Here is a 22,889-nt window from a genome sequence, read left to right as displayed (position 1 = left end):
CAGCTGGTGACCTGCAGCTGGTGACCTGCAGCTGGTGACCTGCAGCTGGTGACCTCGCCTCTGACGGCGACACTTTGTCTTCTGTCCTCCAGGTCCACCCTCACCCAGTTTAGTGTCTTGGGGGGGCACCATCCTCCACACCTGCCTGCCGAAGGGGCACCATCCTCCACACCTGCCTGTCGTGAGGGACACCATCCTCCACACCTGCCTGCCGTGAGGGGCGCCATCCTCCACACCTGCCTGTCGTGAGGGGCACCATCCTCCACACCTGCCTGCCGTGAGGGGCACCATCCTCCACACCTGCCTGTCGTGAGGGACACCATCCTCCACACCTGCTTGCCGTGAGGGCACCATCCTCCACACCTGCCTGCCGTGAGGGGCACCATCCTCCACACCTGCCTGCCGTGAGGGGCACCAACCTCCACACCTGCCTGCCGTGAGGGGCACCATCCTCCACACCTGCCTGTCGCGAGGGGCACCATCCTCCACACCTGCCTGCCGTGAGGGACACCATCCTCCACACCTGCCTGTCGCGAGGGGCACCATCCTCCACACCTGCCTGCCGTGAGGGGCACCATCCTCCACACCTGCCTGCCGTGAGGAACACCATCCTCCACACCTGCCTGTCGCGGGGGGCACCATCCTCCACACCTGCCTGTCGCGAGAGGCACCATCCTCCACACCTGCCTGCCGTGAGGGGCACCATCCTCCACACCTGCCTGCCGTGAGGGGCACCATCCTCCACACCTGCCTGTCGTGAGCAGCACCATCCTCCACACCTGCCTGTCGCGAGGGACACCATCCTCCACACCTGCCTGCCGTGAGGGACACCATCCTCCACACCTGCCTGTCGTGAGGGACACCATCCTCCACACCTGCCTGTCGTGAGGGGCACCATCCTCCACACCTGCCTGTCGTGAGGGGCACCATCCTCCACACCTGCCTGTCGTGAGGGGCACCATCCTCCACACCTGCCTGTCGCGAGGGACACCATCCTCCACACCTGCCTGCCGTGAGGGACACCATCCTCCACACCTGTCTGTCGTGAGGGGCACCATCCTCCACACCTGCCTGTCGTGTGGGGCACCATCCTGCACACCTGCCTGTCGTGAACAACACTATCAAATGCCTTTTGGAAGTCTAGGAAAATGCACTCGATCCCCCCACCCCCCACCCCTAAGCCTTCTCTTTCCTGTCTTAGTTCCGTAACCTCGTCACAGAACCTGATCCAATTTGGTCAGGCACGACTTCCACTTCTAAAACCATGCTGGCGATTTGGTTCAATTTGGCACAATTACAATACAATTTGGTCTGTCCTCTCCAGGCGTGTCCCTGGTCTCACCTGACTACTCTCTACACCACTTGACGCGGAACACTTGTCAGCGACAATGGTCTGTAATTTAGTGCCTCCTGTCGGTCCAGTTCTTGAATATTAGGAGTACATTTGCCTGCTTGCAGGAGTCTTGGAGATTTCCCGTTTGGAGTGTTTTATTGAAAACAGGACTGAGTGTGTGACATAGTGTTACTGCAGCCTTCTTCAGCAGGTATAGTGATATTATGTCTGGCTCAGATGCTCCCTCTGCTGGTGGGAGAGGAAGGGAGAGGGAGAGAAGGAGGAAGGTGGGGGAGGAGGAGGAGGAGGAGGAGGAGGAGGAGGAGGAGGAGGAGGAGGAGGAGGAGGAGAAGGAGGAAGAGGAAGGGGGGGGGGGAGGAGAGGGAGAGTGAGAGGTCGGGAGACAGAGAACCGGATGCTAGAGGGAGGGCGTGTTTGTGTGTGTGTGAACAAAGACAGGGACACACACTCCAACACTATATCTTGGATTCTAGTAAAATTGAGCCATTTAGAGATAAATCTAAGCTCACTCTGTATGATATGGCAACCTATCTTATTACCATGGATAAATTACCTGAAATCCTTGCACTGTATTCATATTTCGCTTCCAGTAGATAAACGACATATGAGATTAAGCAACAAGTAGTGTATTGTGAGGACTAATAATAAACAGAAGCTCCCCTATGACTCTGTAATATCCCCATTGGTCAAACTATTATGTATTAGCGATAAGACCTACCATTAATGTATAATAACTTACTGTAAATGTATAACTCTTGAAATAGCACTTTCATTGTAACTAGCTGACATTGTAACTATAAGGTGTGAAGGATAGATGAAATTGTTTATGTAATAATCAAAGATGAGGTCTGATAAAGACCTTTTGTGCCCTCTGTAATGCTTTTTGCGCTACCGCTCACAGGATGGGTATGGGGTGCACAATAAACTAGCCGTCTCCGGCGGCAACAATCAAATCTAGGACCTCCGGAAGATCAGAAAGAGGACCTCCAGAGGTTAGAAAGGGAACGCAGTCGACGTTACAGACGAAGGACAAAATAACGAAACTGCTCAAACAGACACAATCCGTGTACCCCAGGTCACAGTCTGTGTACCCCAGGTCACAGTCTGTGTACCCCAGGTCACAGTCTGTGTACCCCAGGTCACAGTCTGTGTACCCCAGGTCACAGTCTGTGTACCCCAGGTCACAGTCTGTGTACCCCAGAGCACAGTCCATGTACCCCAGGGCGCAGTCTGTGTACCCCAGGTCACAGTCTGTGTACCCCAGGTCACAGTCCGTGTACCCCAGGTCACAGTCTGTGTACCCCAGGTCACAGTCTGTGTACCCCAGGTCACAGTCTGTGTACCCCAGGTCACAGTCTGTGTACCCCAGGTCACAGTCTGTGTACCCCAGGTCACAGCCTGTGTACCCCAGGTCACAGTCCGTGTACCCCAGGTCACAGTCCGTGTACCCCAGGTCACAGTCTGTGTACCCCAGGTCACAGTCCGTGTACCCCAGGTCACAGTCCGTGTACCCCAGGTCACAGTCTGTGTACCCCAGGTCACAGTCTGTGTACCCCAGGTCACAGTCTGTGTACCCCAGGTCACAGTCTGTGTACCCCAGGTCACAGTCTGTGTACCCCAGGTCACAGTCTGTGTACCCCAGGTCACAGTCTGTGTACCCCAGGTCACAGTCTGTGTACCCCAGGTCACAGTCTGTGTACCCCAGGTCACAGTCTGTGTACCCCAGGTCACAGTCTGTGTACCCCAGGTCACAGTCTGTGTACCCCAAGTCACAGTCTGTGTACCCCAGGTCACAGTCCGTGTACCCCAGGTCACAGTCTGTGTACCCCAGGTCACAGTCTGTGTACCCCAGGTCACAGTCCGTGTACCCCAGAGCACAGTCCGTGTACCTCAGGTCACAGTCTGTGTACCCCAGGTCACAGTCTGTGTACCCCAGGTCACAGTCTGTGTACCCCAGAGCACAGTCCGTGTACCCCAGGGCGCAGTCTGTGTACCCCAGGTCACAGTCTGTGTACCCCAGGTCACAGTCCGTGTACCCCATGTCACAGTCTGTGTACCCCAGGTCACAGTCTGTGTACCCCAGGTCACAGTCTGTGTACCCCAGGTCACAGTCTGTGTACCCCAGGTCACAGTCTGTGTACCCCAGGTCACAGTCTGTGTACCCCAGGTCACAGTCTGTGTACCCCTGGTCACAGTCTGTGTACCCCAGGTCACAGTCTGTGTACCCCAGGTCACAGTCTGTGTACCCCAGGTCACAGTCTGTGTACCCCAGGTCACAGTCTGTGTACCCCAGGTCACAGTCTGTGTACCCCAGGTCACAGTCTGTGTACCCCAGGTCACAGTCTGTGTACCCCAGGTCACAGTCTGTGTACCCCAGGTCACAGTTCGTGTACCCCATGTCACAGTCTGTGTACCCCAGGTCACAGTCTGTGTACCCCAGGTCACAGTCTGTGTACCCCAGGTCACAGTCTGTGTACCCCAGGGAGCAGTCTGTGAACCCCAGGGAGCAGTCTGTGTACCCCAGGTCACAGTCTGTGTACCCCAGGTCACAGTCTGTGTACCCCAGGTCACAGTCTGTGTACCCCAGGTCACAGTCTGTGTACCCCAGGTCACAGTCTGTGTACCCCAGGTCACAGTCTGTGTACCCCAGGGAGCAGTCTGTGAACCCCAGGGAGCAGTCTGTGTACCCCAGGTCACAGTCTGTGTACCCCAGGTCACAGTCTGTGTACCCCAGGTCACAGTCTGTGTACCCCAGGTCACAGTCTGTGTACCCCAGGTCACAGTCTGTGTACCCCAGGTCACAGTCTGTGTACCCCAGGTCACAGTCTGTGTACCCCAGGTCACAGTCTGTGTACCCCAGGGCACAGTCACTGCACCCCTGGGCACAGTCCTTGCACCACTGCTATATCTCATTCTCATATCAGGAAATAGAAACCACAGCTTCATCCTTTGCAGATGATACAAAAAAATAGCAAGAAAATTACGTCTGTAGAGGACACTGAAAAACTTCAGGGCGATATTAATAAAGTCTTCGATTGGGCAATGGAGAATAACATGATATTTAACAGTGATGAGTTCCTGGTATTAAGGTATGGTAAAAATGAAGAACTTTATCAAAACACAGCCCGCCAAACACACACCGAAACTACGACGTTGGTACAACGTTCGAACAAGTTTTAACACCTCCTAACCAGTTATAACAACCAATATAGCAAGTTGTAACAACGTTCCAATACGTCATAAACACGTTAAGCCAAGATGTAACAACTTTATTACAAGTTGTAACAAGCGGAAAATAGAGACAGTTACGGTTTGTGTTTCCAGGGAGGGTACAGACACAGTCAGGTCTACACATAGAAGAAATACATCACGTAAAGGAGCTGAGAATAACGGTCTGGCCCCTAATATTTATGCAGCATAATTGACAATATATAGCGACAGCCAGCAAAATAAAAGCATTATGAGAACGTTTAAATCCAGGGATTTGTCACATCACAATGTTCATGCGAGTCAAGTCACTGGTAATATTTAACATGATATCAAGACCTCCCGTCTTGAGTACTGCTCAGTACTCACTTTCCCCTTCAGGGCAGGAGAGACTGATGAAAAACAGTGAATACAGAGAACATATTCGACACGCAGAGACACGATAAAACACGTAAACTACTGGGAGATCTCTCAAAACTCTCAAAATGTACTCACTAGAAAGTAGAAGAGTTATCAAGTAATATATACCTGGAAAATACTGCAAGGCCAGGTCCCTAATTTGCACATTATAGTAGCAACATACTGGAGTGAACGATATGGAAGGAAATGCAGAATATAACCATTAAAGAGCAGAGGTGCCATAGGCACAATCAGAGACATCTGATTGTGCCAGGGCCTGTATAGGCCTATACTGCCTCGTCAGGGCCTGTATAGGCCTATACTGCCTCGCCAGGGCCTGTATAGGCCTATACTGCCTCGCCAGGGCCTGTTTAGGCCTATACTGCCTCGCTAGGGCCTGTATAGGCCTATACTGCCTCGCCAGGGCCTGTATAGGCCTATACTGCCTCGCCAGGGCCTGTATAGGCCTATACTACCTCGCCAGGGCCTGTATAGGCCTATACTGCCTCGCCAGGGCTTGTATAGGCCTATACTGCCTCGCCAGGGCCTATATAGGCCTATACTGCCTCGCCAGGGCCTGTATAGGCCTATACTACCTCGCCAGGGCCTGTATAGGCCTATACTACCTCGCCAGGGCCTGTATAGGCCTATACTACCTCGCCAGGGCCTGTATAGGCCTATACTGCCTCGCCAGGGCCTATATAGGCCTATACTGCCTCGCTAGGGCCTGTATAGGCCTATACTACCTCGCCAGGGCCTGTATAGGCCTATACTACCTCGCCAGGGCCTGTATAGGCCTATACTACCTCGCCAGGGCCTGTATAGGCCTATACTACCTCGCCAGGGCCTGTATAGGCCTATACTGCCTCGCCAGGGCCTGTATAGGCCTATACTACCTCGCCAGGGCCTGTATAGGCCTATACTGCCTCGCCAGGGCCTGTATAGGCCTATACTGCCTCACCAGGGCCTGTATAGGCCTGTACTACCTCGCCAGGGCCTGCAGACCAAGAGAAGCGGAAGTAGGCTCCTAGGGTGCCCACTGCGAGAAAGACTTCCTGACCCCGACCTCTAGAGTGTCTCTAGGACTGAGGGAAGAGGACGCCAGAGCAAGGGAGACTGAGGCAGGAAGCAGTGAGACACAGAATGAAAGAGGAAGAGGGAAGTGAGGCACAGAAGGAGATAAAGAGAGTGAGACGCACCAGTGAATATCAGCACAATGGCGCAGCGGGAGGGAGATAGAGGGAGGGAGGGAGAGAGAGGGAGGGATAACCAGACACACACAATCTCTTATCATTTGTTCAGAAAGATGGAATGTTTTACTCACCCCCTCCCTCCTCCTCCCAGTCCCCCCCCCCCCTTTCCCCATCCCCCTCCCCACCTCCCCCTTACCCTCCTTCTATCTATCGATGCATCTATTAACTTCCCGCGACCTATAATACTAGTAACTAACTAGCGACGAGTTACTAAACAAGTTGGAGGCCGCTAGTACACACCACCAACATTGGTCTCTAGTACACACCTCCAACATTGGTCTCTAGTACACCCCACCAACATTGGTCTCTAGTACACCTCCAACATTGGTCTCTAGTACACCCCACCAACATTGGTCTCTAGTACACCCCACCAACATTGGTCTCTAGTACACACCACCAACATTGGTCTCTAGTACACCCCACCAACATTGGTCTCTAGTACACCCCACCAACATTGGTCTCTAGTACACACCACCAACATTGGTCTCTAGTACACCCCACCAACATTGGTCTCTAGTACACCACCAACATTGGTCTCTAGTACACCCCACCAACATTGGTCTCTAGTACACCCCACCAACATGAGAGATACCTCACACAGTGACCAGGTAAGATGAGAGATATCTCACACAGGTGAGATGAGAGATATCTCACACAGGTGAGATGAGAGATATCTCACACAGGTAATATGAGAGATATCTCACACAGGTGAGATGAGAGATATCTCACACAGGTGAGATGAGAGATATCTCACACAGGTGAGATGAGAGATATCTCACACAGGTGAGATGAGAGATATCTCACACAGGTGAGATGAGAGATATCTCACACAGGTGAGATGAGAGATATCTCACACAGGTGAGATGAGAGATATCTCACACAGGTGAGATGAGAGATATCTCACACAGGTGAGATGAGAGATATCTCACACAGGTGAGATGAGAGATATCTCACACAGGTGAGATGAGAGATATCTCACACAGGTGAGATGAGAGATATCTCACACAGTGACCAGAAAAATGTTCTGAAAGATTCGATCGTTAAATCTCCTGAAAAAATGGCATCCAATGGTGCCTTAAAGAAGATAGCGAGGCAAGAGTGACGCTCTACCCGTTGTTTTGATCAGTGGCACCGTTGTTTTGATCACTGGTAACTGTTGTTTTGATCAGTGACACCGTTATTTTGATCACTGGTACCGTTGTTTTGATCAGTGGCACCGTTGTTTTGATCAGTTGCACCGTTTTTTTGATCAGTGACTCCGTTTTTTTTATCAGTGACACCGTTGTTTTGATCACTGGTAACTGTTGTTTTGATCAGTGGCACCGTTATTTTGATCACTGGTACCGTTGTTTTGATCTGTGGCACCGTTGTTTTGATCAGTGGCACCGTTGTTTTGATCAGTGGCACCGTTGTTTTGATCAGTGGCACCGTTTTTTTTATCAGTGACACCGTTGTTTTGATCACTGGTAACTGTTGTTTTGATCAGTGACACCGTTATTTTGATCACTGGTACCGTTGTTTTGATCACTGGTACCGTTGTTTTGATCAGTGGCACCGTTGTTTTGATCAGTGGCACCGTTTTTTTGATCAGTGACATCGTTGTTTTGATCACTGGTAACTGTTCTTTTGATCAGTGGCACCGTTATTTTGATCACTGGTACCGTTGTTTTGATCTGTGGCACCGTTGTTTTGATCACTGGTACCGTTGTTTTGATCTGTGGCACCGTTATTTTGATCACTGGAACCGTTGTTTTGATCAGCAGCACCGTTGTTTTGATGTGTGTCACCGTTGTTTTGATCTGTAGCCCCGTTGTTTTGATCAGTGTCACCTTTGTTTTCATTAGCAAGCCGGCTGTTGAGGGGACATAACATTGGACGCGTGATCCTGAGGTCCCGGGTTCGGTCCCGGGCGCCGGCGAGAAATAATGGGCAGAGTTTCTTTCACCCTGATGCTCCTGTTACCTAGCAGTAAATAGGTACCTGGGAGTTAGTCAGCTGTCACTGGCTGCTTCCTGGGGGTGGAGGCCTGGTCGAGGACCGGGCCGCGGGGACACTAAGCCCCGAAATCATCTCAAGATAACCTCAAGAAGATCACTGGCACCGTTGTTTTGATCCGTGGTACCGTTGTTTTGATCAGTGGCAAAGACGTTTGGAGCAGAGGCACCATTGTTTTCATCACTTGCACTATTGTTTTGAACAGTTGCACTGTTCTTTTGATCAATAGCTCCGTTGTTTTGAACAGTTGCCCGTTGTTTTGATCAAAGGCATCTTTGTTTTGATCAGTAACACCGTTGTTTTGATCAGTTGCACATTTGTCTTGATCAATTTCACTGTTGTTTTGATCAATAGCACCGTTGTTTTGAACAGTGGCACAATTGTTTTTATCAGTGGCATAGTTATTTTAATCAGTTGCCCTTTCTATTAGTTGCCCATAGTTTCCCTTTCGGAATGCCAGCCTTTTGTTTTCAGTTCCCTCCTTGAGTTCTTTAACCCTTCTTCAAGCAGATACTCAAACGAATCCCTTGCAACCTGGGATAGTCATCTCCTTGAAACTCCATTCCTTTCTCATTAGTAGGGCCACTCTGCCTCCTCCCCTTCCATCCCTTTCTTTTCTTATTACTGTGTAGTCCTGGTGAAACACCGATTCCTGGGAGTTTTGTTTCTGTGAGTCTGATTACATCTGGGCTCACTTCTTATACTCTTTCTCTTAGTTCACTTGCCTTGCTTGTAATCCCATTTATGTTCAAGTACATCACCCTGAAACTGACTTTCTTCTGTCCTTGCTCAGTTTCTGTTGATTCCCCTGTAGCAGGGGAAACAGGGAGGGTCCGGGATGGGAGGGCCTAGGAAGGGGGACCTGGGGTATCTGTGGTGCGCGGTGGGAGGATCAGGTACAGTGTGGGAGAGGGGGAGGCTTGGAGGGGTATGGGGGCAGGGAGGGCTTGGGGGGGGGATAGGGGAGGAGGGGGGCTTGAGGGATAGGGGAGGAGGGGTGGCTTGGGGGACAGAAGAGGAGGGAGGGCTTGAGGGGGGTGAAGGGAGGGCTGAGGGGGGGGGGGGTGAGGAAGAAGGGAGGGCTTATGGGAGTGGGGGAGAAGGGAGGGCTTGGGGTGGCGGAGATGGGAGGGAATGCGGGAGAAGGGTGGGCTTGTGGGGATTGGGGAAAAGGGAGGGCTTGTGGGGGTGGGGAGAAAAGGGAGGTTCTGGGGAGGGGGTTAGTGGTGGGGGGGGGGAAGATTCCCTAGGTGGGCACTTAGTGGGGGGCTGGCAGGGGTTGGGGCAAGTAGGATGTCTATTGGGTGGAAGGTGGGGGTGGTGCTCCTCTCCCTGTGGTTGTTAAACAGCTTGTGGAAGGTTCCCCACTCCGAACTGGGATTGTAGGATTCGGGGTTGTGGTTCCCTGATTCCTTTCTTTTTCCCTGCACTTCTTCCTTGTGGCTGCTGCCCTCATTCTCTCACCCCTTGTCATATCCCTCTGAAGGAATACTTTTTTGAATTTCGGTACATTTGCTAGTCCGCTCTTCCTTGCTAACAGATCCTCTTTTGTGTTCTCGCTCATAAATACCACCTTTATCAATCAATCTCTGTCCTTGTTGTACTGTTCAAGCCTCAAAACCTTTTCTATATTCTGGTCAGCCCTCTCCATCTTTACTTCTTTAAGGATCTCGGTAACTGCGTTTTTGTCCTTGTCTCTCCACTCCGCTGGGCTGGTCCCTTGTTTGCTCCTTAATGCCTGCTACTGCTATTGCTTTTTTTTCTCTCTATCAGCCAGTGAGTACATCTAGCTGCTTCTTGAGAAGAAGACACTTCCATGGCAACTTCCCTTACTGCAAACCTAGCTTCAGGGCTCTTTTAGAGGAAATCGAGGAAATTTTGAGGAAATCTTTTTTGAGGATTGAGGAAATCAATTCAGCAAATGAAGAGAAGAAGTCCCCTCTACAGGAAGATTACCATCTCCCTGAGGGATTATTTGTGTCTGGTTTTGAGTAGGATTCTTCTTCAGGCTTTTTATTTCCTCCTTTGCTGATTTCAGCTCATCTTGCAGGTTGTCTTACTGTCTCCTTCATTACCCTCAGTCCTTCCCGGAATTCACACCACATTAGTTCGATGGTTTCCCTAATCCAGGCCTCCTGTCCCTACCCTTCCTCTGAGCTTGTTTCTGCCATATTTATCCTCTTGAGTTTGTCTGCCCGAGTTTATCTCTCTGCCATGTTTTTTCCTAATGAGAGCGAGAGAGAGAGAGAGAGAGAGAGAGAGAGAGAGAGAGAGAGAGAGAGAGAGAGAGAGAGAGAGAGAGAAGGGGAGGAGAGAGAAAGATAGAGAGAAAGATAGAGAGAAAGATAGAGAGAGAGAGAGAGTGTGTGTGTGTGTTTGTGTGTGTGTGTGTGTGTGTGTGTGTGTGTGTGTGTGTGTGTGTGTGTGTGTGTGTGTGTGTGTGTGTGTGTGTGTGTGTGTGTGTGTGTGTGTGTGTGTGTGTGTGTGTGTGTGTGTGTGTGTGTGTGTGTGTGTGTGTGTGTGATGTGTGCAGGTGTGCGTGCGTTTGCGCAGGTGTGCGTGCGTGTGCGCACGTGTGTGTGAGCTCGTGCATGTGTTTGGGTGTTTATATGTATGTGTGTTTGTGTACTGTGTTATATGTATGTGTACTGTGTTACATGTATGTGTACTTGTGTGTGCATGCGTGTGCTCTTGCGTGTGCGAGCGTGTGCACTTGTGTAATTACCTAAGTGTAGTTACAGGATGAGAGCTACGCTCGTGGTGTCCCGTCTTCCCAGCACTCTTTGTCATATAACGCTTTGAAACTACTGACGGTCTTGGCCTCCACCACCTTTTCACCTAACTTTGTTCCAACCGTCTACCACTCTGTTTGCGGTAGTGAATTTTCTTATATTTCTTCAGCATCTGTGTTTAGCTAGTTTAAATCTATGACCTCTTGTTCTTAAAGTTCCAGGTCTCATGAAATCTTCCCTATCGATTTTATCAATTCCTGTTACTATTTTGTATGCAGTGATCATATCACCTCTTTTTCTTCTGTCTTCTAGTTTTGCCTATTTAATGCCCCTAACCTCTCCTCGTAACTCTTGCCCTTCAATTCTGGGAGCCACTTAGTAGCGTGTCTTTGCACCTTTTCCAGTTTGTTGATGTGCTTCTTAAGATATGGACACCACACAACTGCTGCATATTCTAGCTTTGGCCTAACAAAAGTCGTGAACAATTTCTTTGGTATATCGCCATCCATGCATTTAAAAGCAATTCTGAAGTTAGAAAGCGTGGCAAAGGCTCCTCGCACATAATTCTTTTTGTGGTCCTCAGGTGATAGTTTTCTATTTGAACCACCCCTAGATTTCTTTCTTTATCAGAATTCTTTAAAGATTTCTCACATAATATATAGGTTATGTGGGGTCTATGTTCTCCTGTTCCACATTCCATAACATGGCATTTATTAATTTAACATTAAATTCCATTTGCCAAGTGGTGCTCCATATACTTATTTTGTCCAGGTCATCTTGAAGGGCATGACAATCATCTCAGTTTCTTATCCTTCCTATTATCTTAGCATCATCAGCAAACATGTTCATATAATTCTGTATACCAACTGGTAGATCATTTATGTAGAAAATAAACATCACTGGTGCAAGAACTGAACCCTGTGGTACTCTACTCGTGACATTTCTCCAGTCCGATACATTGCCTCTGATCTCTGCCCTCAGTGATCTCAGTGTGTGCTTGCCTGTGTGTATTTACTATATATATTTATCTACTATTTATGCCATAGTTGTCTCAGGAGGTTTACTGGAGGAAATCACTTCAATACTGCTATGTAATTAGCGCTATTATCTGCTCCCTATCTATTGTTAGGTTGGGTTAAGGTTATGTTAGGTAAAGGTTAGGTTAGGTTAGGTTAGGTTAGGTTAAGGTTAAGTTAAGATTAGGTTAGGTTAAGTTACGTTACGTTAGGTTAAGGTTAAGTTAAGGTTAGGTTAGGTTAGGTGAGGTTAAGGTTAGTTTAGGTTAAGGTTAAGTTGAGGTTAGGTTAGGGTTACGTTAGGAAAAGGTAAGGTTAGGTTAGGTTAGGTTGGGTTAGGTTAAGTCAAGGTTAGATTTTGTTAGGTTTGATTACATTATTATAGTGTATTTTTCTCAAACACCTGAAATAGGAAATTCGAAAACTGTTTGAGTCTTCGCTAGGATTTTATTAGAGAAAACAAAATTCTTCAAACTCAAAGAAAACAAGTTAATCATAGATATTTTTTTATATTTTGAATCAACGATTTATAATACAATAAAATTATAACTTGAGACTATTATCTCTCTAGGAAAAAAGATTCACTTCTCAGTTTACAAGTAGATAATTATTGGAACCATAAAAGGCTTTCAGACCATCACAAATATTAAGATAACTACCCAGGTATACATGTGTGTATATATATATATATATATATATATATATATATATATATATATATATATAAACAGAGTAGAAATAGATGAAAAACTATATCGGTTAGGAAGATGGGGTGCAAGCGTTAATATCTCAATCCTGCAGGCACACACCTCACTTCTCCTCTATATAACACTTCACACCAAAAAGTAACACATTAGCCCCCAAACACTCAACACTACACAAACCACACAACCATCACGTCAACAACACCACAACCACACCACAACCACACCATAACCACACCATAACCACACCATAACCATTCCACACTACGCCGAATTATTCCCCCGCTGAATCATTGACCTCAAATTACAAAAAATTAAATAGGAAACGCGAGAAAAATATATTTTCCAGCGCCATTGTGGGGGCCTTGATGGCCAGGACCCCCCCCCCCCCCACCCCCCACCACCACCACCCTGGTACCTGCCTGTCGTGAGCAGCACCATCGTCCACACCTGCCTGTCGTGAGGGGCACCATCGTGCACACCTGCCTGTCGTGAGGGGCACCATCCTCCACACCTGCCTGTCGTGAGGGGCACCATCCTGCACACCTGCCTGTCGTGAGGGGCACCATCGTGCACACCTGCCTGTCGTGAGGGGCACCATCCTCCACACCTGCCTGTCGTGAGGGACACCATCCTCCACACCTGCCTGTCGTGAACAACACTATCAAATGCGTTTCGGAAGTCTAGGAAAATGCACTCGATCCCCCCACCCCCCAACCCTAAGCCTTCTCTTTCCTGTCTTAGTTCCGTAACCTCGTCACAGAACCTGATCCAATTTGGTCAGGCACGACTTCCACTTCTAAAACCATGCTGGCGATTTGGTTCAATTTGGCACAATTACAATACAATTTGGTCTGTCCTCTCCAGGCGTGTCCCTGGTCTCACCTGACTACTCTCTACACCACTTGACGCGGAACACTTGTCAGCGACAATGGTCTGTAATTTAGTGCCTCCTGTCGGTCCAGTTCTTGAATATTAGGAGTACATTTGCCTGCTTGCAGGAGTCTTGGAGATTTCCCGTTTGGAGTGTTTTATTGAAAACAGGACTGAGTGTGTGACATAGTGTTACTGCAGCCTTCTTCAGCAGGTATAGTGATATTATGTCTGGCTCAGATGCTCCCTCTGCTGGTGGGAGGGGAAGGGAGAGGGAGAGAAGGAGGAAGGTGGGGGAGGAGGAGGAGGAGGAAGAGGAACGGGGGGGGGGGGGGAGGAGAGGGAGAGTGAGAGGTCGGGAGACAGAGAACCGGATGCTAGAGGGAGGGCGTGTTTGTGTGTGTGTGTGTGAACAAAGACAGGGACACACACTCCAACACTATATCTTGGATTGTAGTAAAATTGAGCCATTTAGAGATAAAATCCAAGCTCACTCTGTATGACATGGCAACCTATCTTATTACCATGGATAAATTACCTGAAATCCTTACACTGTATTTATATTTCGCTTCCAGTAGATAAACGACATATGAGATTAAGAAACAAGTAGTGTATTGTGAAGACTAATAATAAACAGAAGCTCCCCTATGACTCTGTAATATCCCCATTGGTCAAACTATTATGTATTAGCGATAAGACCTACCATTAATGTATAATAACTTACTGTAAATGTATAACTCTTGAAATAGCACTTTCATTGTAACTAGCTGACATTGTAACTATAAGGTGTGAAGGATAGATGAAATTGTTTATGTAATAATCAAAGATGAGGTCTGATAAAGACCTTTTGTGCCCTCTGTAATGCTTTTTGCGCTACCGCTCACAGGATGGGTATGGGGTGCACAATAAACTAGCCGTCTCCGGCGGCAACAATCAAATCAAGGACCTCCGGTAGATCAGTAAAAAGACCTCCAGAGGTTAGAAAGGGAACGCAGTCGACGTTACAGACGAAGGACAAAATAACGAAAATGCTCAAACAGACACAATCCGTGTACCCCAGGTCACAGTCTGTGTACCCCAGGTCACAGTCTGTGTACCCCAGGTCACAGTCTGTGTACCCCAGGTCACAGTCCGTGTACCCCAGGTCACAGTCTGTGTACCCCAGGTCACAGTCTGTGTACCCCAGGTCACAGTCTGTGTACCCCAGGTCACAGTCCGTGTACCCCAGGTCACAGTCTGTGTACCCCAGGTCACAGTCTGTGTACCCCAGGTCACAGTCTGTGTACCCCAGGTCACAGTCCGTGTACCCCAGGTCACAGTCTGTGTACCCCAGGTCACAGTCTGTGTACCCCAGGTCACAGTCTGTGTACCCCAGGTCACAGTCTGTGTACCCCAGGTCACAGTCTGTGTACCCCAGGTCACAGTCTGTGTACCCCAGGTCACAGTCTGTGTACCCCAGGTCACAGTCTGTGTACCCCAGGTCACAGTCCGTGTACCCCAGGTCACAGTCTGTGTACCCCAGGTCACAGTCTGTGTACCCCAGGTCACAGTCTGTGTACCCCAGAGCACAGTCCATGTACCCCAAGGCGCAGTCTGTGTACCCCAGGTCACAGTCTGTGTACCCCAGGTCACAGTCTGTGTACCCCAGGTCACAGTCTGTGTACCCCAGGTCACAGTCTGTGTACCCCAGGTCACAGTCCGTGTACCCCAGGTCACAGTCTGTGTACCCCAGGTCACAGTCTGTGTACCCCAGGTCACAGTCTGTGTACCCCAGAGCACAGTCCATGTACCCCAAGGCGCAGTCTGTGTACCCCAGGTCACAGTCTGTGTACCCCAGGTCACAGTCTGTGTACCCCAGGTCACAGTCTGTGTACCCCAGGTCACAGTCTGTGTACCCCAGGTCACAGTCTGTGTACCCCAGGTCACAGTCTGTGTACCCCAGGTCACAGTCTGTGTACCCCAGGTCACAGTCTGTGTACCCCAGGTCACAGTCTGTGTACCCCAGGTCACAGTCTGTGTACCCCAGGTCACAGTCTGTGTACCCCAGGTCACAGTCTGTGTACCCCAGGTCACAGTATGTGTACCCCAGGTCACAGTCTGTGTACCCCAGGTCACAGTCTGTGTACCCCAGGTCACAGTCTGTGTACCCCAGGTCACAGTCTGTGTACCCCAGGTCACAGTCTGTGTACCCCAGAGCACAGTCCGTGTACCCCAGGGCGCAGTCTGTGTACCCCAGGGCACAGTCTGTGTACCCCAAGGCACAGTCTGTGTACCCCAGAGCACAGTCCGTGTACTCCAGGTCACAGTCTGTGTACCCCAGGGCACAGTCTGTGTACACCAGGGCACAGTCCGTGTACCCCAGGTCACAATCTGTGTACCCCAGGTCACAGTCTGTGTACCCCAGGGCACAGTCCGTGTACCCCAGGGCACAGTCTGTGTACCCCTGGGCACAGTCTCTGTACCCCAGGGCACAGTTTGTGTACCCCAGGTCACAGTCTGTGTAGCCCAGGGCACAGTCTGTGTACCCCAGGGCACAGTCTGCGTACTCCAAGGCACAGTCTGTGTACCCCAGAGCACAGTCCGTGTACTCCAGGTCACAGTCTGTGTACCCCAGGGCACAGTCTGTGTACACCAGGGCACAGTCCGTGTACCCCAGGTCACAATCTGAGTACCCCAGGGCACAGTGTGTACCCAGGGAACAGTCCGTGTACCCCAGGGCACAGTCTGTGTACCCCTGGGCACAGTCTCTGTACCCCAGGGCACAGTCAGTGTACTCCAGGTCACAGTCTGTGTAGCCCAGGGCACAGTCTGTGTACCCCAGGTCACAGTCACTGTACCCCTGGGCACAGTGTGTACCCCAGGGCACAGTCACTGCACCCCTGGGCACAGTCCTTGCACCACTGCTATATCTCATTCTCATATCAGGAAATAGAAACCACAGCTTCATCCTTTGCAGATGATACAAAAAAATAGCAAGAAAATTACGTCTGTAGAGGACACTGAAAAACTTCAGGGCGATATTAATAAAGTCTTCGATTGGGCAATGGAGAATAACATGATATTTAACAGTGATGAGTTCCTGGTATTAAGGTATGGTAAAAATGAAGAACTTTATCAAAACACAGCCCGCCAAACACACACCGAAACTACGACGTTGGTACAACGTTCGAACAAGTTTTAACACCTCCTAACCAGTTATAACAACCAATATAGCAAGTTGTAACAACGTTCTAATACGTCATAAACACGTTAAGCCAAGATGTAACAACTTTATTACAAGTTGTAACAAGCGGAAAATAGAGACAGTTACGGTTTGTGTTTCCAGGGTGGGTACAGACACAGTCAGGTCTACACATAGAAGAAATACATCACGTAAAGGAGCTGAGAATAACGGTCTGGCCCCTAATATTTATGCAGCATAATTGACAATATATAGCGACAGCCAGCAAAATAAAAGCATTATGAGAACGTTTAAATCCAGGGATTTGTCACATCACAATGTTCATGCGAGTCAAGTCACTGGTAATATTTAACATGATATCAAGACCTCCCGTCTTGAGTACAGCTCAGTACTCACTTTCCCCTTCAGGGCAGGAGAGACTGATGAAAAACAGTGAATACAGAGAACATATACGACACGCAGAGACACGATAAAACACGTTAACTACTGGGAGATCTCTCAAAACTCTCAAAATGTACTCACTAGAAAGCAGAAGAGTTATCAAGTAATATATACCTGGAAAATACTGCATGGCCAGGTCCCTAATTTGCACATTATAGTAGCAACATACTGGAGTGAACGATATGGAAGGAAATGCAGAATATAACCATTAAAGAGCAGAGGTGCCATAGGCACAATCAGAGACATCTGATTGTGCCAGGGCCTATATAGGCCTATACTGCCTCGCTAGGGCCTGTATAGGCCTATAATGCTTCGCTAGGGCCTGTATAGGCCTATACTGCCTCGCTAGGGCCTGTATAGGCCTATACTGCCTCAGAGAAGGAAACAAGGGAAACAGAAGCCTGGTGAACAACAGGGTGGAAGGCGTCCGATAGCACCAAGGAGCGAGTACACACGTCTGACCTTCCCTAAAGGCACGAGTGTGGCTGACAGGATTGTGTGGAGTAAGAAACTGAGCGTGGTGTACCCACCTGGCTCTGCAGGCGTGCTTCGTCCACATGTCAACTCTCCATATGTGTATGTTTCAAGAGAGAAGCAGCAGGTTGTGGAGGCTCTTCTACAAGGGAAAATAGGTGATGTAAAGCTCTCCCCTCTAGATAATCCAACACGGAACAAGAAGATGGATGAATACCTAGTCTACAGGTACAGTCACAGGTATCCACTAGAGTGGGCCTATGAATTAGACGGGGTACACAGAGCACGAAGATTGACCAAGAATGGTAAGCCTACTGATCAAATAATCATAGTCTGGAAAAAGCCTGATCCGCCACCTGACCAGTATTGGTTTGGTGGGTTGTATGCGCCCCCCAGCACGTTCAGGGTGTGGGAGCCGAACCCTGTGGAGTGTTACGAGTGCTGTGGCAGTGGCCACATAGCTAAGTACTGCTTCTGCCCCACACCCAAGTGTGCTCTCTGTTCCGGTCCTCATCCACTGAAGGACTGTCAGTATAAGAAGACCAGAGACCAAAGAAAGCAGGAACAGGAGCAACAGAACACTGCACCAGAAGCAGGACAACATCCTGAATCTGTGGCTCCGTCTAAACCGCCGCTGAAGTGTTTCAGATGTGGTATGGAGGGAGTCACCATCTGGCACTCAGACTGTACCAAACGGCCAGCCTCCCTTGGCACAAGGAGGCAAGTGCCCGAGACACAACAAGTGTCTACTGATGCCGGCTCTAGTACTGTTGACCCATCCCATAGTGGTGACAGTACCAGCAACGCCCCTGACAACACACAACAGCCTGATACAACAGTTAAAGAACAGTTGGCAACCTTGCAAGCACAGGTAGCTGAACTGACTGAAATTATACAGGTGCTACGTCAGGCTCCTTCACAAGAGATACAGCAGCCTCTATGCAGCTGTGTCACAGCCGTGGCCCGCGCTGGTAAAGGTTCCTGTGGTGGTGGTGGCGGCGGCGGCGGCGGCGGCGGCGGCGGCGGCAGCAGCAGCAGCAGCAGCAGCAGCGCCGGCGGCGGCGGCGGCAGCAGCAGCAGCAGCGGCAGCGGCGACAGCAGCGGCGACAACGGAGGCGGTGGCAGCGACGTCGTCAGTCAACTCAGGGATGACAACAGTGATAGTGACACAGAAACATTAACTGAAAAAGGAAGTCGACCTGCATCAGAATATTTTAAAATGATTCATGACCTTAAGGAACGCGCTCAAGCCAAGTACGAGAATGAAAAGGATAATATTCTGCGTGACAGTAATTATGCCATACGACTTACAGAGAGCATTCACTCGCGGACCATCCCGAGTTCCTCAGTGATCAAGAATCTAATGATGTCACCAGATGTTCCTGACGACACCAAACGCCAGGTTGGTGTGGCTCTTTACGTAGTACAGTCACTTATTGACGCATTGTGTAAGTGGGACAAGGACAACAATGGGACCACCAGTCCCAGGGAGGAACACCACCAAGACGATGGCTGCTGTTGACACAAGAACCATTAGGTTTCTCAGTTGGAACATTCGTAGCATCAACAAAAGACTGAATGACCTAATTGCATATGTTACCTGTAACAACATAGATATAATTGCTTTACAGGAGCCCTACACGTCCAATATGATAAACAAAACCCCACCAAAGATCAGAGGGTATGCATCCTATAATAACAGTAACGCCACAGGCCTATTAACTTACGTCAGAAGTGATTTACCGCACATTCTTGTGAGCACGTCACACAATGTACACACACAGTACCATCACTTTCATGTACAAACTACAGCAGGCCACTTTTCATTCCTCAACGTATATGCCAGAAGCCAGAAACTCAATGTAACATTGTTCCCAGATCTAGACAATCATGGGACAATATACATGGGAGATTTTAATGCTAGACATATTACGCTGGGAGACAGTACTAACAACGATAATGGATGCAAATTTATCAAATATGTTTATGACAACAGATTAACCGTGTATACTACGGATACCCAAACTCATTTATTGGGAGGCAGACTTGATTATGTAATGGGTAGAAACCTTGTGCAAGATAGGATGGAATGTTCGTTGGTAAATCACTTAGTTAGTGATCACTATGCAGTTTCTGCTTCCTATGAGGTATAGTGTGATGTTCCTAATAGACATCAGAGACGGAAAATGAATATTCCATATGGCTTGCATGACCACTTTATTAATTGTATATCAAAATGGTATCAAGATTACACAATAACGAATGTACAAGCCTTCTCCAGAGATCTCGTTGATACGATTACTACCTACTATGACACATGGGTGTGTTGGGGAACAGGTCGTAAGCCTAGCAGAAGTGGACAACACCCGCCACCACCCAAGTGGGTCCTTGACCCCGTATTTGTTAAAGAACATGAACGAGTTTGGCAGCTTGGAGATACGTACAAACGAACCAAAGCACAAGGTGACCTGCATGCATTTCTAGTTGCAAATAGAGAGGTGAGAGACATGAGCAACGTCATACGTAATAAACATTGGGAAGAGTTCCTACAAAGTATAAATGAGCAAACAACACTTGTTGAAGTTTGGGAAAAGATACGGAAAATCTCTAGAAGCTGCCCAACCAAACCGCTGCACCACAGCCCACTAGAACAAGCAAACATTCTCCTTGATCAATGGGCAATAACATCGAGCTACGACTCACTCCCAATTAACATACAGCACAAACTTGATGACACACGCCCCAACAGACAACGAACCATCAATCTTGCCTGTACAGCTATCGACGTGTCGGACCTTAATGATGTAACTGAATGGGAATTAAATCATGCACTAAAGATGGGAAAATCAACTGCTCCTGGAGAGGATGGTATTACTTACAGTCTACTGAGATTAGTCTCACACGTACCAGGTAATCCACTATTAGTGTTGTACAGAATGAGTTTACGTGAAGGAGTATTACCTGATGCTTGGACAAAGAGTGTCATTGTTCCTATCCCCAAACCACACTCAGATAATTATAGACCCATATCTTTAACATCGTGTGTTTGTAAAGTGCTTGAACGTATTGTTCTTAACCGACTCATGTATCGTATACAGGGGCACCTGTCACCCCAACTGTTTGGATTTATGCCTGGGCTCAGTACACAACACTGTTTTGCTGAGTACTTCGCACATATTGAAGCTTCCCCCCAAACAGTCTTCATCGACCTAGCAGCAGCTTTTGATACAGCAAACAGAGGAATCATACTGGAACAGCTTGCCGAGCTGGGAATACAAGGAAAATTACTGAAATGGATAAAGGGCTATTTGTCTAATCGAACAGCATATGTTTTGTTTAATGGTGTTAAAAGCACAGAGAGCAAACACTTTGAACTGGGAACTCCACAAGGAGGGGTCCTCAGTCCCTTATTGTTCAACGTTCTGATGCATAAACTTATTAAAGATCTTCCAACTAATAATGAAGACACTGTCATTTGTTATGCTGATGATATATGTTTACAGGCTGCCACCGAGCCTAGAATGCAAGTTCTGCTCGACGCTTTTGCTACTAGAGCTGAGGAATGTGGCCTCCTTATCTCTGTACAGAAAACTCGTGCCCTCATTCCATGTGGTATTCCACCACCCAATTATCATATAGATGGGCGAGCACTTGAGAACTGCGAGTCTTACAGATACCTTGGTGTCCCCATTAACGACCCTGGGTACCTTTCTTCTCTCAAGAGGAGACTTTGGGAGAGATTAAAGCCCTTGCGGGTCCTTGTTGGTGTCAATCATGGGCTTAACGTGAGACTTGCTAGAATGTTTTATGTATCATTTATACGCTCTGTGATTGACTACAATGCTCTACATCTCACACTGTATACTGACAAAGAGCTGAAATCTCTTGAAACCTTGCAAAATGAAGCTATGCGTCTCATCCTTGGGGCTCCAAAGTCCACGAGAATAGTTAACATGAGAGCAGAGTTAAAATTACCTACCATAAGTGAGAGAATCTTGTCTATTAGCACAGTTTTCGGCGTGAAGGCATTGAGTAGATCTAGACAACACATGAAGTTTCAAGCTAAACTTTCTAATATGCTACACTCACCTGAGGTCTATAGAAGAAGAACGAAATCTGATTATGTATATTGGTTCTACAAGGTAGCCAACTCCATCAAAATATTAAATATGTACCCAACTCTACTAATGATTAATCAGCCAATTACTCCATGGGATAACTGGGATCTATCAGTTGATTTTGTAAATGCGCCCAAGAAAGATAGTGTGCACACTACATTGTTAAAACAGTTAACACTGAAAAGCATCACTGAAAGTACTCAGAGTATGGGTAACGATGTTTATCAGTGCTATACCGACGGCTCTGTAGAAGAAGGTGGACGATGTACCGGATGTGCATGTAACATATTTGAACAATCTTCTCTCGTACATACAGCAATGAAGCGCGTCAATGACTGGGCAAGTACAACTCAAACCGAACTTGCAGGCATATACCTTGCCACTGAATTTTTAAAAGACAAAGGCAGTGGACTTATATACTGTGACTCGCAGAGTGCACTCCTGGCATTGAACGCACATAGTAGTGACACCCAGAAAATAGTCAGTGATATTCGAATGAATGTTTTAGCTGCCAAAGAAAACAGATTTGAGATTAAATTCCTATGGATACCATCACATGTTGGCATCTCAAGGCATGACACTGTTGATATGCTTGCTAAGTCAGCTTGCAGAAAACCAGTGGTAGAAATTGATATGGGTGTTTCATTAGCAGTGACAAAGAGAATACTTAAACAAATATCTAATGAAAATCTCACCGACCTAACAAATTCTCAAAGACCTGAAAGTTGTAGCATTAAATATTATGATAGATATCGTGAGGAGACATTCACATATGAGACTAATAGAACAAGAACCCGGCAATGTGATGTTATAGTGGCCAGAATACGCCTGGGATATAGACGTATCTGGCAGCTTTCTCAAAACCCAAATGTCGAGTACACAATGTGTCAACTTTGTGAAAGAGAAAACATGCACTCTCTTGAACATTATATTGTAGAATGTCCCATACTGACTGACTTTCGCCCTCCTGGGCTAAGGTATGCTGAACTCTGTAGTTACTATATGAGTACTGGAACACTTGATGATATATTGGACTTGTATCCAAAATTGACCGTGTAATGTATCAATCATACAATGTATGTATGTGATGTAACTATATAACCTGAGCTTGTAAAAGCACCTTCATCACCTTCAGTGATTAA

At 48.0% G+C, this 22,889-nt stretch overlaps 2 protein-coding genes across 2 annotated transcripts; both read right to left on the bottom strand.

Moving 5' to 3' along the window:
• Positions 1-2,279: 2,279 nt before the first annotated feature.
• On the bottom strand, positions 2,280-7,810 carry LOC138370146 (tenascin-like). The gene is made up of 2 exons (XM_069334137.1): positions 7,558-7,810; positions 2,280-4,201 (listed from the first exon to the last, which is right to left on the bottom strand). The coding sequence occupies exons 1-2, from the start codon at positions 7,808-7,810 to the stop codon at positions 2,280-2,282; spliced, it is 2,175 nt and encodes a 724-aa protein (XP_069190238.1).
• A 6,633-nt stretch (positions 7,811-14,443) lies between these two features.
• Positions 14,444-16,447, bottom strand: LOC138370145 (tenascin-like). The gene has a single exon (XM_069334136.1). The coding sequence runs from the start codon at positions 16,445-16,447 to the stop codon at positions 14,444-14,446; it is 2,004 nt and encodes a 667-aa protein (XP_069190237.1).
• Positions 16,448-22,889: the final 6,442 nt, after the last annotated feature.

Source organism: Procambarus clarkii, chromosome 31, assembly GCF_040958095.1.
Source record: "Procambarus clarkii isolate CNS0578487 chromosome 31, FALCON_Pclarkii_2.0, whole genome shotgun sequence".
Lineage (NCBI taxonomy): Eukaryota > Metazoa > Arthropoda > Malacostraca > Decapoda > Cambaridae > Procambarus > Procambarus clarkii.
The sequence above is the reverse complement of the archived record's forward strand: the minus strand, read 5'-3'. Positions and strand labels throughout refer to the sequence as shown.

Bases quoted from the DNA above. Each gene is read 5' to 3' on its own strand.
- LOC138370146 (XM_069334137.1), bottom strand. From the start codon at position 7,810: ATGTCACTGATCAAAAAAACGGTGCCACTGATCAAAACAACGGTGCCA. The intron at 4,202-7,557 runs GTACCAGTGATC...TGGGGTACACAG, and splicing joins TGCCACAGATCAAAACAACG to ACTGTGACCTGGGGTACACA.
- LOC138370145 (XM_069334136.1), bottom strand. From the start codon at position 16,447: ATGAGATATAGCAGTGGTGCAAGGACTGTGCCCAGGGGTGCAGTGACT.